The 13540-nt window shown below is 50.3% G+C and overlaps 1 protein-coding gene across 1 annotated transcript in view; it reads right to left on the bottom strand.

Moving 5' to 3' along the window:
- TRRAP (transformation/transcription domain associated protein) overlaps nucleotides 1-13540 on the bottom strand; it is a 166518-nt gene that overhangs the window by 146584 nt on the left and 6394 nt on the right. Inside the window, exons 2-7 of the mRNA XM_069734247.1 lie at nucleotides 3046-3201; nucleotides 2709-2758; nucleotides 2411-2521; nucleotides 1500-1604; nucleotides 1330-1413; nucleotides 266-322 (exon numbers count right to left, since the gene is read on the bottom strand). Coding sequence (XP_069590348.1) covers nucleotides 266-322; nucleotides 1330-1413; nucleotides 1500-1604; nucleotides 2411-2521; nucleotides 2709-2758; nucleotides 3046-3145 — 507 coding nt within the window. The 5' untranslated portion in view covers nucleotides 3146-3201. The remainder of the gene's footprint in view (nucleotides 1-265; nucleotides 323-1329; nucleotides 1414-1499; nucleotides 1605-2410; nucleotides 2522-2708; nucleotides 2759-3045; nucleotides 3202-13540) is intronic.

Genomic DNA, 13540 nt, shown 5'->3' with positions numbered 1-13540 from the left:
GTATTCAGCCGAAATATCGTGCGCGGCAACGGTCACCTCTCACGTCACTGATTTATTTTTTTTAATGAAACCCCTTTACAAAAATGTTTTATAACCCCAAATGTATGTATTTATATAAAAAAAAAAACTGTCGCCAAAAAGGACAACACCTTTAACTCTTTGACATATATGCCATTTTAAAGTGCCCTCCTCGTGGCAAAACATTGTACCTCAAAACTTATTAAGTCAGAAAAAAAAAAATTCGGAAAATGAAAAAAATACTTACCACAACCTTAGGAAGTTCTTTATAAATCTGTCTCACAAAGTCCAGAAAATGATGAATCTACAGAGAAGAAAAAGAAAAAAATTAGTCAACCATATTTCAGTAAGAAAGTCATCGCATTAACGTAATCTGCTTAAAAGCATGGCGACTTTCTTCTAGAAACAGCGCCACTCCTGCCCACGTGTTGTGTCCGATACTCCAGCTCAGCTTCATTGAAATGAACGGGACCAAGCCGCAATACACATGCAGGCAGCAGACGATGGGGTGGCGCTATCGTTTAACAAAGCAGCCAAGGTTTTCTAAGCCCGAATCCCTTTTATTGCAAAGCATGCATTATATTCTTAGCAAGATGTAACATCTGTTTGCCATTTGTAGCTTTAAAGTATTATAAAGCTGCAACACATGGCATGCTGGGAGTTGTAGTTTCAGGAGGTTGATTTAAAGGGGTTGTCCGGGACTTTAATACTGATATTCTAGCCTTAGGAGAGGTCATCAATGTATGAACGGTGGGAGTGTGACACCATGCACCCCCACTGATCAGCTGTTCCCGATGTCTCAGTGACAGAGCTGCACAGCTCCACCGACAGAATAGTGGCCGCGGGCGGGTACTGCACATCCAACCACTATTGATTTGAATATGGGGCGGATGTGCAGTACTGACCGCGGCTTCTATACAGTCGACAGCTGTGCAGTTCTGGACGCCGTTGACACCAGGAACAGCTGATCAGCGAAAGTGTAGGGTGTCGCCGCCCCACTGATGACCTATCCTAAGGATAGGCCATCAATGTTAAAGTCCCGGTGGACAACCCCTTTAACCCTGCTGTTCTGTTCGGTCTGGGGAGACCTATTTTGAACTTTGGTATTTTTTGGGGTGTTCAAGATGCGGTTCTGAAACTTGTGGTTGATTGACTTAAATGAGGATGGGTCGGTCGGCCACGGGTTTCAGAGCCGCATCTTGAATATTTTAAAGAATATTGAAGTTCAAAGTCGGTCATTTTTGACCAACAGAACAGCAGGGTTAAAGCAAGGACCTTACCAGGAACGAACAATACGGAAGAGCAACGTACCTCCTGAGTGATCGGCGGTCTGAACTGCTTGTGTAGCTCAATGATGATTCTTAAGCAGATCAGGACATTCTCCTCGTTCTCAGTCTAGAAGGAACATATACATTATGTGAGGTTCTGTCCCGAACACGGGGTCACACAGATCCCATGACAACGTCACGGCTGCACTCTACCTCCAGGAAACGGAACATCACGGACAGGATATTCTTGGTGTGCGGCCGCAGGTGTTCATTGGTGGGGATCCGGTGGATGATTTCTAGGACGAGCTTTCGCAGTTGCTAAAAGACAAATAAAAGACATTCTTCCATAAAAATAAAAAAAGCTTACATCGTAAAGGTAGTAGTTTTTATGCAGCGTTCTTCGCTTGATATATATTCAGGCTGAACTGGAGGAATATCCCCAAAGAGGGGGGGGGGGGGGGCAATGTTGGATCTGCATGATTGTGCATACCACTAACACAAGATGTTGGGGGGGGGGGGGGGGGGCGCGCAATGCTGGATCTGTATGATTGTGCATACCACTAACACAAGATGTTGGGGGGGGGGGGGGCGCGCAATGCTGGATCTGCATGATTGTGCATACCACCAACAACAAGAGGGTGGAAGATGGATGCTGGGGATAATAGATAGTCCTGAAGGAACAGTATCTGCAATCAGATCTTATCAGTTTTACTCTCAGGGCCCGATGTGAGGTACATACATCCATACGTGCGCACTGAATCACTCCACGCATCCATGCGGGCATCACATCTTGGGGGCTCAAGCCTGATATTTTCATCATGGCAATAATCAGATCTTATCAGTTTTGCTCTCAGTGCCCAATGTGAGTTTACCAACATACATACATATAGTATACATACATACACACACATATAAACACACATATACATACACACACATATACATAAACACACATATACATACACACATCACATCATTTGGGCTCAAGACTGATACTCTCATCATTTTGCAATTCTATTCATTTCTAGGTCATTCTAGCACTTGATCAACCAAGGACAGGGGACCACACTATCTACCAGTCCATATGCCAGCAGTGATGGACGGAAATAGGTCTACATACATACCTGTGCTGGTTTCTCCTGGAGGAACTGAACTTCCCCGTCTTGTAGGAAAGTAAGAAACCTTGGGATGATGTGCTCCAGGAAGGTGGAATATTGGGCGGAAGTGGTGACGTTCTAAAAAAATAAAAATAAACAACAATTAAAATAACAATAATATTAAAATAATAATAATAAGCCATGACCCCATTGCAATCTTCATGACTCTTTCCACAAGTAGCAAACCAACCCCTAGGAGTTAAATGTTAATAGTCTATGATCAGCTAAAAACTTCAGATCAAGGAGTCCTGGGAGTGTCACCTACCTCAAAGTTTTCGCTGACTTCCTGCATCATTTTCAGCTTGGTCTCATCGGCTACAGTAGAAGAATAAAAAAAAGAATAAAAGAATTAAATATGGGTATCATGTCCTCTCCATACCACCATCTTCCCATTGAATGACACCGGATTGCTGACGATCCCCAATTTACAGCTTATCGCTACCAAGCAAAAAGATTATCCCGGGCGAACCATAGCTGAAATCCAAAAGTGAGTCTTGGACTTTCCCCACAGATCCGATATAGGTAAATGCTGACCGTGTGAGCTTAACCCCGTGCACCCCGACCCTACACAGTGGGTGACACAGGCTACTCTGGATACATACGTGTGTTGACATCTGTAAGGGCAGCCACGAACTGGAGGTATTTCTTCATCAGCGTCGTCTGGTCCACCACGGTGGGCCCCGACGGAGGGACGAACGCCATTTTTTCTTCTTTTGGTTCTCTTTAGCAACACAGGTAAAATAGTTGAGTCGTCCCACCTGTCGGAGGAAGACGACAGAGGTCAGGAAACATCAGCAAGACAGACATGAAGACACCGTATTACACCATTTTTCTTATCAGTCTATTTAAGTCATCGACAGAATTCAGACATTGTGTGAACACGGCATACACAAATTCAAGAAGAACGTGGCATCATATGCACAATAGCAGGGCACCAGACACATCACCCCACACTATACAGCCGCAGCGCTGCACGGCCTCAGACCAGCGACTGGCTGCAGTGGTCAGAGTGCAGCGTAGAAGAGATGTCCTCGGGGACATCCAGAAAAAAAAACGGTTTGAGGAGGAGTGAGCCATGTTTTATTATAAGACCCCACCCTCTCTGAAAATAAAAGTCATATTTAGGTAATTTTTCTCAGTACTTTTATTTTTATATATATATACACATACATACATACATACATACACACAGTACAGACCAAAAGTTTGGACACACCCTCTCATTTAAAGATTTTTCTGTATTTTCATGACTATGAAAATTGTACATTCACACTGAAGGCATCAAAACTATGAATTAGCACATGTGGGATTATATACTTAACAAAAAAGTGTGAAACAACTGAAAATATGTCTTACATTCTAGGTTCTTCAAAGTAGCCACCTTTTGCTTTGATGACTGCTTTGCACACTCTTGGCATTCTCTTGATGAGCTTCAAGAGGTAGTCACCGGGAATGGTCTTCCAACAATCTGGAAGGAGTTCCCAGAGATGCTTAGCACTTGTTGGCCCTTTTGCCTGCACTCTGCAGTCCAGCTCACCCCAAACCATCTCGATTGGGTTCAGGTCTGGTGACTGTGGAGTCCAGGTCATCTGGCGTAGCACCCCATCACTCTCCTTCTTGTACACAGCCTGGAGGTGTGTTTGTGGTCATTGTCCTGTTGAAAAATAAATGATGGTCCAACTAAACGCAAACCAGATGGAATAGCATGCCGCTGCAAGATGCTGTGGTAGCCATGCTGGTTCATTATGCCTTTAATTTTGAATAAATCCCCAACAATCTGACCAGCAAAGCACCCCCACACCATCACACCTCCTCCTCCATTCTTCACGGTGGGAACCAGGCATGTAGAGTCCATCCGTTCACCTTTTCTGCGTCGCACAAAGACACGGTGGTTGGAACCAAAGATCTCACATTTGGACTCATCAGACCAAAGCACAGATTTCCACTGGTCTAATGTCCATTCCTTGTGTCCTTCAGCCCAAACAAGTCTCTTCTGCTTGTTGCCTGTCCTTAGCAGTGGTTTCCTAGCAGCTATTTTACCATGAAGGCCTGCTGCACAAAGTCTCCTCTTAACAGTTGTTGTAGAGATGTGTCTGCTGCTAGAACTCTGTGTGGCATTGACCTGGTCTCTAATCTGAGCTGCTGTTAACCTTCGATTTCTGAGGCTGGTGACTCGGATAAACTTATCCTCAGAAGCAGAGGTGACTCTTGGTCTTCCTTTCCTGGGGCGGTCCTCATGTGAGCCAGTTTCTTTGTAGCGCTTGGTGGTTTTTGCACCTGCACTTGGGGACACTTTCAAAGTTTTCCCAATTTTTCAGACTGACTGACCTTCATTTCTTAAAGTAATGATGGCCACTCGTTTTTCTTTACTTAGCTGCTTTTTTCTTGCCATAATACAAATTCTAACAGTCTATTCAGTAGGACTATCAGCTGTGTATCCACCAGACTTCTGCTCAACACAACTGATGGTCCCAACCCCATTTATAAGGCAAGAAATCCCACTTATTAAACCTGACAGGGCACACCTGTGAAGTGAAAACCATTCCCGGTGACTACCTCTTGAAGCTCATCAAGAGAATGCCAAGAGTGTGCAAAGCAGTCATCAAAGCAAAAGGTGGCTACTTTGAAGAACCTAGAATATAAGACATAATTTCAGTTGTTTCACACTTTTTTGTTAAGTATATAATTCCACATGTGTTAATTCATAGTTTTGATGCCTTCAGTGTGAATGTACAATTTTCATAGTCATGAAAATGCAGAAAAATCTTTAAATGAGAAGGTGTGTCCAAACTTTTGGTCTGTACTGTATATATTGTCTTCAGTTGCCAAATTCACAGAGCAATTACTTTATAGAGGTGTGTAAGGGTTAGGGTGTTTTTATACGGTGCAGTATTTTGTTTTTATTGGTGCCATTTTGGATCCATTTGGCTTTTTGATTTTTTTTTTATTCCATTCTTGTAGGGGTTGACATAGCTAAACAGCAACTCTGCCATTTGGATTTATTTATTTTTTTTGCACTGTGTTTTAGTATCTCATTAGTTTGAACAATTAGGCTGTGTGCACACGGTGCGTTTTTGCAGCATTTTTTCCACGTGGAAATGGGCCAAAAACGCTATGGAATCCTTATGCAAGCCAATTCAAATTTCCGTGTGTATTTGTAGTGCTAGCGTTTGATGAGCCGCACAACGGGTGCAGCGGATGCATTTCTCCGGCACATCCGTTGCCCCATTGTGAGGTGCGGGGACGGGGAGGTGGGGGCGGAGTTCCGGCCGCGCATGCGCGGTCGGAAAAAGCGGTCCGTCGGCAGCAAAAAACGTTACATTTAACGTTTTTTGCTCCCGGCGGTCCGCCACAACACGGCGCAACCGTCGCACGACAGTTGCGACGTGTGACAATACGTTGCAATGCGTCGGTAATGTTACTCTATGGGGCAAAGGCGCATCCTGCAAACAACTTTGCAGGATGCGTTTTTTCCACTAAACGACGCATTGCGACGTATTAAAAAAAAAACGCTAGTGTGAAAGTAGCCTTACCGGCTTCCTATGGTGTTTCCCACGCTGTGTGACAGTGTAGGAAACGCCGGTGCGGCGGTTCTTATCAGCGGTAAAGCAACCGCAGGTAGACCGTCGGTCAGAGTGCTTTATTTCTTTTTAATATCTTTATTTAGCTCAAAAAAGCCTTCATTGCTGTACAAAAACGCATGCAAAAAAAACAGGATTTTTGGTTGCTTACCGTAAAATCTGTTTCTTGAAGCCTCCATTGGGGGACACAGGAACCATGGGTGTATGCTGCTGCCACTAGGAGGCTGACACTATGCAAATAAAAAAGTTAGCTCCTCCTCTGCAGTGTACACCCCACCGACTGGCATTATACTCTTCAGTTAGTGAGAAAGCAGTAGGAGATAATGAAACAAGGTTGAAAAACCATAACCACAAACTTGAGAACTGTAACGTGAGAACAGTCATAGAACAGATAACAACAGAAAACATTGGGAGGGAGCTGTGTCCCCCAATGGAGGCTTCAAGAAACAGATTTTACGGTAAGCAACCAAAAATCCTGTTTTCTTTATCGCCTCTCATTGGGGGACACAGGAACCATGGGACGTCCCAAAGCAGTCCCAAGGGCGGGAAAACAGACTTCCATCAGGTCAGAGGACTCACCACTGCCGCCTGCAGGATCCTTCTGCCTAGGCTGGCGTCCGCCGATGCGTAGGTATGGACCTTGTAAAATTTGGCGAACGTGTGGATGGAAGACCAAGTTGCCGCTTTGCAAAGCTGTAGGGCGGAAGCCCTGTGGTGCACCGCCCAGGAGGCGCCGACTGCCCGGGTAGAGTGAGCCTTAATCCCAGGAGGGGGCACTCTGTTCTTGACCCGGTAAGCCTCCAAAATTGCCGTTCTGACCCAGCGAGCAATAGTCGCTTTAGAAGCCGGCTGGCCTCTGCGCGTGCCATCAGGAATGACGAAAAATGAATCCGTCTTCCGGAAAGAGGATGTTCTATCCAGATAAATCCTCACTGCCCTGACTAGGTCCAGCTTGTTCAACGATCGCTCCAGAGGATGAGTCGGAGCTGGACAAAAGGAAGGTAGAACGATGTCCTCGTTGAGGTGGAAGGTGGAAACCACCTTAGGAAGAAAAGAAGGTGGAGGTCGGAAGACCACCTTGTCCTGGTGAATGACCAAAAACGGAGGGCGGCAAGACAGTGCCGCCAGCTCGGAAACGCGGCGAATGGACGTGATGGCCACAAGAAAGGCCACCTTCCAAGATAAAACTGATAGAGGAATCTCCCTAAGAGGTTCAAAGGGAGAAACCTTCAAAACGTCCAGTACCAGGTTTAGGTCCCATGCCTCCACAGGGGCCCTGTACGGCGGGACGGCGTGGGCTACCCCCTGAAAGAAGGTCTTAATCTGTGGCCGAGAGGCCAAGGTCTTCTGAAAGAGGATGGAAAGCGCAGAGACCTGACCCTTCAGGGAACTAAGAGCCAGGCCCGAATCCAGTCCTGCCTGAAGGAAGGCCAAAAGAGAAGGCAGGGAAAAAACCATAGGCGGCACGCGGTTGGACTCGCACCAACGGAAGTAGGCCTTCCAGGTGCGGTAGTAGATCCTGGAAGACGAAGGCTTCCGAGCCTGAATCATGGTGTGAATCACCCGGTCCGAAAGGCCGGACGCTCTTAGAACCGCGGTCTCAACAGCCACGCCGTTAAACTGAGCGACCGAGAATTCGGGTGGCAGATCGGACCCTGGGACAGCAGATCGGGCCTGTCTGGAAGGCACCAGGGAGCGTCCGCGAGAAGGTTGACGAGCTCCGCGAACCAAGCTCTCCTGGGCCAATCCGGGGCGATCAGGATGACCGGCACCCCTTCCGCTTTGATCTTCTTCAACAGTTTGGGAAGTAATGGAAGGGGTGGGAACAGATAGGGCATCTCGAACTGTGACCAAGGAATGGCCAGAGCATCGACGCCCACTGCGAGAGGATCGCGTGACCTGGAGACGAATTGTGGAACCTTCCTGTTGATCCGAGACGCCGTGAGATCCACATCCGGAGTTCCCCATCGAAGACAAATCTGATGGAATACCTCCGGATGCAGGGACCATTCCCCTGCCGCGAGACCCTCGCGGCTGAGGAAGTCGGCGGCCCAGTTTTCTACGCCGGGGATATGCACCGCGGATATCACCGGAACCGTTGCCTCTGCCCAAAGGAGGATCTTGGACACCTCGGCAAGGGCCAAGGAGCTCCGAGTCCCCCCCTGATGGTTGACATATGCCACAGCCGTGGCATTGTCCGTCTGGATCCGGACTGGAAGGCCCCTGAGAATCCTTTCCCAATGGCGGAGGGACAGAAAGATGGCCCGAATTTCGAGGACGTTGATCGGCAGCGCGGACTCCTGCAGCGACCAACGGCCCTGAACCGTCAGGTGGCGAAAAACCGCACCCCAGCCGATCAGGCTGGCATCCGTTGTCACCACCTGCCAGTGAACCGGAAGGAAGGACCTGCCCTGGGAGATGAGAGGAGACGTCAGCCACCAGTTGAGAGACCGCTTGACCCGAAAGGAGAGTCTGATCGGCCGATCCAGGGAGAAGACCGACCTGTCCCACTGAGACAGAATGGCTTGCTGAAGGGGTCGAGAATGGAATTGGGCGAAGGGAATCGCTTCCAAGGTAGCTACCATCCTCCCCAGAACCTTCATGGCCGATCGGAGGGAGGGAGGCCGAGGACCCTGGAGCAAGAGAATGTCCCGACAAAGGGTGGATCTCTTGTCCTTGGGAAGGAAGACTCTGGACTGACGAGTGTCGAAGAGCATGCCCAGAAAGATGATGCGCTGAGAAGGAATAAGGCAGGACTTCTTCCGGTTGACCAGCCATCCGAAACGGGATAAGGTGTCGAGAACAATGGACAAGCTTTCGTGGGCCTGAGCAAAGGACGGAGCCTTGATGAGGATGTCGTCGAGGTATGGAAACAGAACCAAGCCTCTGACTCTCAAAATGGCCATCAGCGCCGCCATGATTTTCGTGAACACCCTTGGCGCGGTTGCGAGACCGAACGGCAGAGCGACGAACTGAAAATGATCTTGTTGCACTGCGAAGCGCAGGAAACGGTGATGTCCGGGAAATATTGGAACATGTAGGTAGGCGTCCTGGATATCTATAGAGCATAGAAATTCCTGAGCCTCCATGGAAGCAATTACTGAACGAAGGGATTCCATCCTGAAGTGTCTCAGGCGAACCCTCCTGTTCAACAATTTGAGGTCCAGAATGGGACGAACCTTGCCGTCTTTTTTCGGTACCACAAAGAGGTTCGAGTAGAAACCCGTGTACCGTTCCTTTTCTGGGACGGGAACGATTACCCCGGATTTGAGCAGAGAAGCGATGGCTGCGAAGAAGCCCGGAACCAAAGCGGGATCTTTTGGAGGACGAGATTGGAAGAAACGATCTCTGGGTCGGGAGGCGAACTCTATTTTGTATCCCGAAGACACAACTTCCCTGACCCATGCATCCTCTACTGCGGAAATCCAGACGTCCCTGAAACGGAGAAGACGGCCCCCCAACCTGGGAGTTGGGCTGGAGTCTTGCCGAGAGTCATGCGGAAGTGGATCTTCCAGTCCTGGGCCTGGACGATCTACCCTGGGAATAGCGAGGACGCCAGGACGGAGTGGGCCTGAAGGACACCGCCTTCTTCTCTTGACGTGCCTGTGGCCTCTGTTGCTGCTGGGAAAAGGAGTTTGACGCAGCGAAGCGACGAAAAGGCCGGAACGAGCGAAACTGCCGTCTAGGAGGAGGGCGACGAGGTTTAGCCTGGGGGAGAAGGGAACTTGTGCCCCCAGTGGCGTCCTTAATGATCTGGTCCAGCTGGGAACCAAAGAGACGAGAGCCCTGGAAGGGCAGACTAGTGAGGGACTTTTTGGAGGACAAGTCCGCCTGCCAGGCCTTGAGCCAAACGGTCCGGCGGATGGCAACGGCATTGCTGGAAGCCTGAGCCGCACAAGACGCGACATCCAGGGAGGCGGAAACCAGGTATTCACCAGCGTGGGAAATCTGGTTGGCAAGTTCCGCTCATTGCGCGGGAGGAGCCCCGTCCAGGATACCTCGCCGCAGATCCTTGGCCCATTTTGAGATGGATTTTGAGGCCCAAGTGGAAGCAAAGGCCGGGCATAGCGCTGCTGAAGCCGCTTCGAAGGCAGATTTTGCGAAGGATTCTATAACTCTGTCGTTAGAATCCTTCAGAGACGCTCCGCCGGACAGTGGGAGCACCGTGTTGGTGGACAGCCTGGACACAGGTGGATCCACCGAGGGAGAGACCGTCCAATTGGCGGTAAGATCTGGTGAAAAAGGATATAACACCCCCAGGCGTTTTCCCCTCTGAAAACGTCTGGTCGGATTCTCTCTCTCTCTGGCCAGGATTTCCTCGAATTCAGGATGAGGGGCAAAAAATCTTGAAGGTGGTTTGGCCCGTCTAAACGAAACCGCCTGATCTGCGGGTTCCGTAGAGGGATCCTTAATGCCACAGGTTTGGTTTATAGCCCGAATGAGGTTCTGGACCGACTCACTCATGGTGGCGATTTGGCTAGGATCCAACTCCGACATCTCCTCTGAGGGCGCATCAGATAAAGCCTCGCCTGACTCAGGGGAGGAGGAACGGTGCGACACCAACCGCGGGGGAGGGCCGTGCGGCGAGATGGAACGCGAAGAGGACTCAGACCGACGTTCCTGTCTGGACCTTTTGTGGCTAATCAAGGAGGGCTCGGGCGGCGGTTCCTGCGACCCGCTGGCCACTGCAGGGGGTCTGCAGGGGTAACCGATCCAGCGCGGACACCAGGGTTTGAGACACCCGTGTTAAATCGGCCACCGATTGTGACAGAGAAGCGGCCCAGCCTGGGATGGGGGGATCACTCTCGGGCGGAACAGCCGGGGGATCCTGGGCGGTGGGAACAATCGAGTTGCTGCAGGACTGACACAGCGGGGAGGACTGACCTGAGGGAAGTTTGCTGTTACAGGACGAACATGCAAAGTACGTGACTAAGGTAGTAGATGAAGAAGAAGTAGGGGGGCGAGAGCGGCCCCCTTTAGAGGAAGACATTTTGAGGGACCCTGAAGATGCCAGTTGGTTAGGGGACAGTGGGCAGAGGGGGGTGTCAGACTGCAGTGCAGCTACTCACGGACCCGGTCCTGGAAGATGTCCCACTTGTCCTTGGTGGAGAAATCCCCTGGTGCCTCACAGAAGATGCGGGCGAAGGAGCGTGGCGCGCTGCGTGAGGCACTGCAAGGGCTGCTGCTGTGGTGTGAAGCGATGCTCACACCAGACGAGTGTCCCACAAGGAAGGGGGCGGAGCTAGACGCAGAGGCGCCGGTGGGCAGGTCATAGTATGTCGGGCGGGAAAAAGCCCGCCCGCAGAGGCGGAAGTGACAGATCCGAAGACCGGAAGTAGGCCCCGGCCGAAGCCGGGGCCTAAATTAGGAACCGGCGGCCGGGAAACGAGCCGCGGCGCCGGTATAGAGCGCCGGAGCTATGCGCCGCGACGGGAGGCTGGCGGCACAGGCGCCGCAGCCTGCGCCGCTGAAGGGCGCCGCAGATCCACCTCCTGCGGCGCCGGAGCAGTGCGCCGCGACGGGAGGCTGGCGGCACAGGCGCCGCAGCCTGCTAGGCTGCGCCGCTGAAGGGCGCCGCAGATCCACCTCCTGCGGCGCCGGAGCAATGCGCTGCAGCGATAAGCAGCGCGATAGACTGCAGGGCTGCTGCGCTTAGGACTGTGCCCAGAGAAAAACCGCCGCGCTGATAGTGCGCCGCGGAAAGGAGCGAACAGCAGCCAAAAGCTGCCAAGAAAGAAGTGAGAGCGCTGCGGCCAGAAAAAGGGCCCCGCGCTGGAGCAGAAGGCCCTTGCAGAATGGGGAAAATGCTGGAACTCCAGGAACCGATAAAATATCGACCGCGCCGCAAGGATACAGGCGATGACCGGGTAAGAGAGGGTCACCGTCTGGGAGCCCTTAACAAGAATCCCCCCCCTAACAAGGATCTGGGATGGGATAGGGGAAATACTCACCTAAAAAACATCCCACGCCGTACTAACCTTAAAAGAGGGTGAGACATCCAGGGCTGATGGACGTCCTCGTCTCCTCCAACCGACAGGCTCTGGTGGGCGAGTGGGTGGGGGACGGAGCCAGGACCGGACTTCTGAGCACGCTGGTGTGCCAGGATCTTGGTCCTGGTGAGGGATCTATGAGGATACGGGGTGGCAGTACACACCGTACTCATAGTCCGCTTGTGGGAATACAGGTGTGACTGTTCACCCTGTATCCCTCCGAGGAAAACTGAAAGAAAACGACGCACATTGAGGTAGATAAGGGTCTAATGAAAGACCCGTGTCCACCTCCTACTGACACTAAGCTAAACTGAAGAGTATAATGCCAGTCGGTGGGGTGTACACTGCAGAGGAGGAGCTAACTTTTTTATTTGCATAGTGTCAGCCTCCTAGTGGCAGCAGCATACACCCATGGTTCCTGTGTCCCCCAATGAGAGGCGATAAAGAAAAAGGTATAAAAAAATGCAGACAAAAACACGCTTTTTTTTCGCCGCGTTTTTCCTGCCATGAGATGTAGAAACTTCTGCAAGCAAACACTCAACATGCGCAGCACATAGCCTGACAAAGGCATCAATTTAAAAAAATATGTGCCTGGGTCTCATGGGAGTGGTAACATGGCAGACGTGGGGGCATTCAGTAGCCCCCAGCTGCCATGGCAACCCATTGACACCTTTACAGGTAAGGCGGATACCACTGGACATTTCACTAGGCCAAACTAGACATACACGGTATCCATAGGCTTAGAGAGGTTGTCCAGTCTTAGAAAAACATGGCTTCTTTCTTCCAAAAACTGCGCCACATCTGTACACAGGTTATGTCTGGTACTGCAGCTCAGCTCCACTACACTGAATACCACACACAACCATTGGGACAGATGTGGCACCATTTTTGTAAGAAAGTAGCCATTTTCTTAGATGGGTATATTTGGATCATTTTGTAAAAATCTAATCGCTTTTTATTAAAATATGCCCCTCTGCTACAAATATAACAAATGTATTTTTTATAGCTTTTTTGGCACAGAAAAAAAACAATTGCTGCAGTCTGGGTTTAGTGATGATTAGTTTAGGGAGTTGTCATGAAAATGATACCGCTAATCCTCGTTACATGTTTACACGCAGAAATGGCGATCTACGGTTACCAACTGCCAGTTAGGCCTCGCGCACAGAGCAAGGCCGCAGCAGGTGCCCATAGCAACCAATCAGATCACGGCTTACATTTACAAACCTGCTTAAGATGACTGAGAAATGGAATGCGATTGGTTGCCATGGGTCACAAGGACAGGTTTATGCCTACACTGGTTTTTATACAGTGAATTTCTAACAAACTGGTATAAATGGCAAGTCAGCGCGCGACTACAGTCAGCGCGTCAGTCAGCGCGTCAGTCAGCGCGTCAGTCAGCGCGTCAGTCAGTGAAGGTGCCCCAGTGGTTACCACAGGGCCGGCGTCAGCACCCGGCGCACCGGGCAAATGCCGGGGCCCTGGGGAGAGAGGGGGGCCCACTCACACTGTCATAGATACAGCTGGGA

The sequence above is a fragment of the Ranitomeya imitator genome, chromosome 7 (assembly GCF_032444005.1).
Source record: "Ranitomeya imitator isolate aRanImi1 chromosome 7, aRanImi1.pri, whole genome shotgun sequence".
NCBI classification, from domain to species: Eukaryota; Metazoa; Chordata; class Amphibia; order Anura; family Dendrobatidae; genus Ranitomeya; species Ranitomeya imitator.
Note: the sequence above shows the minus strand (reverse complement) of the source record. Positions and strands in the feature narration are given on the sequence as shown.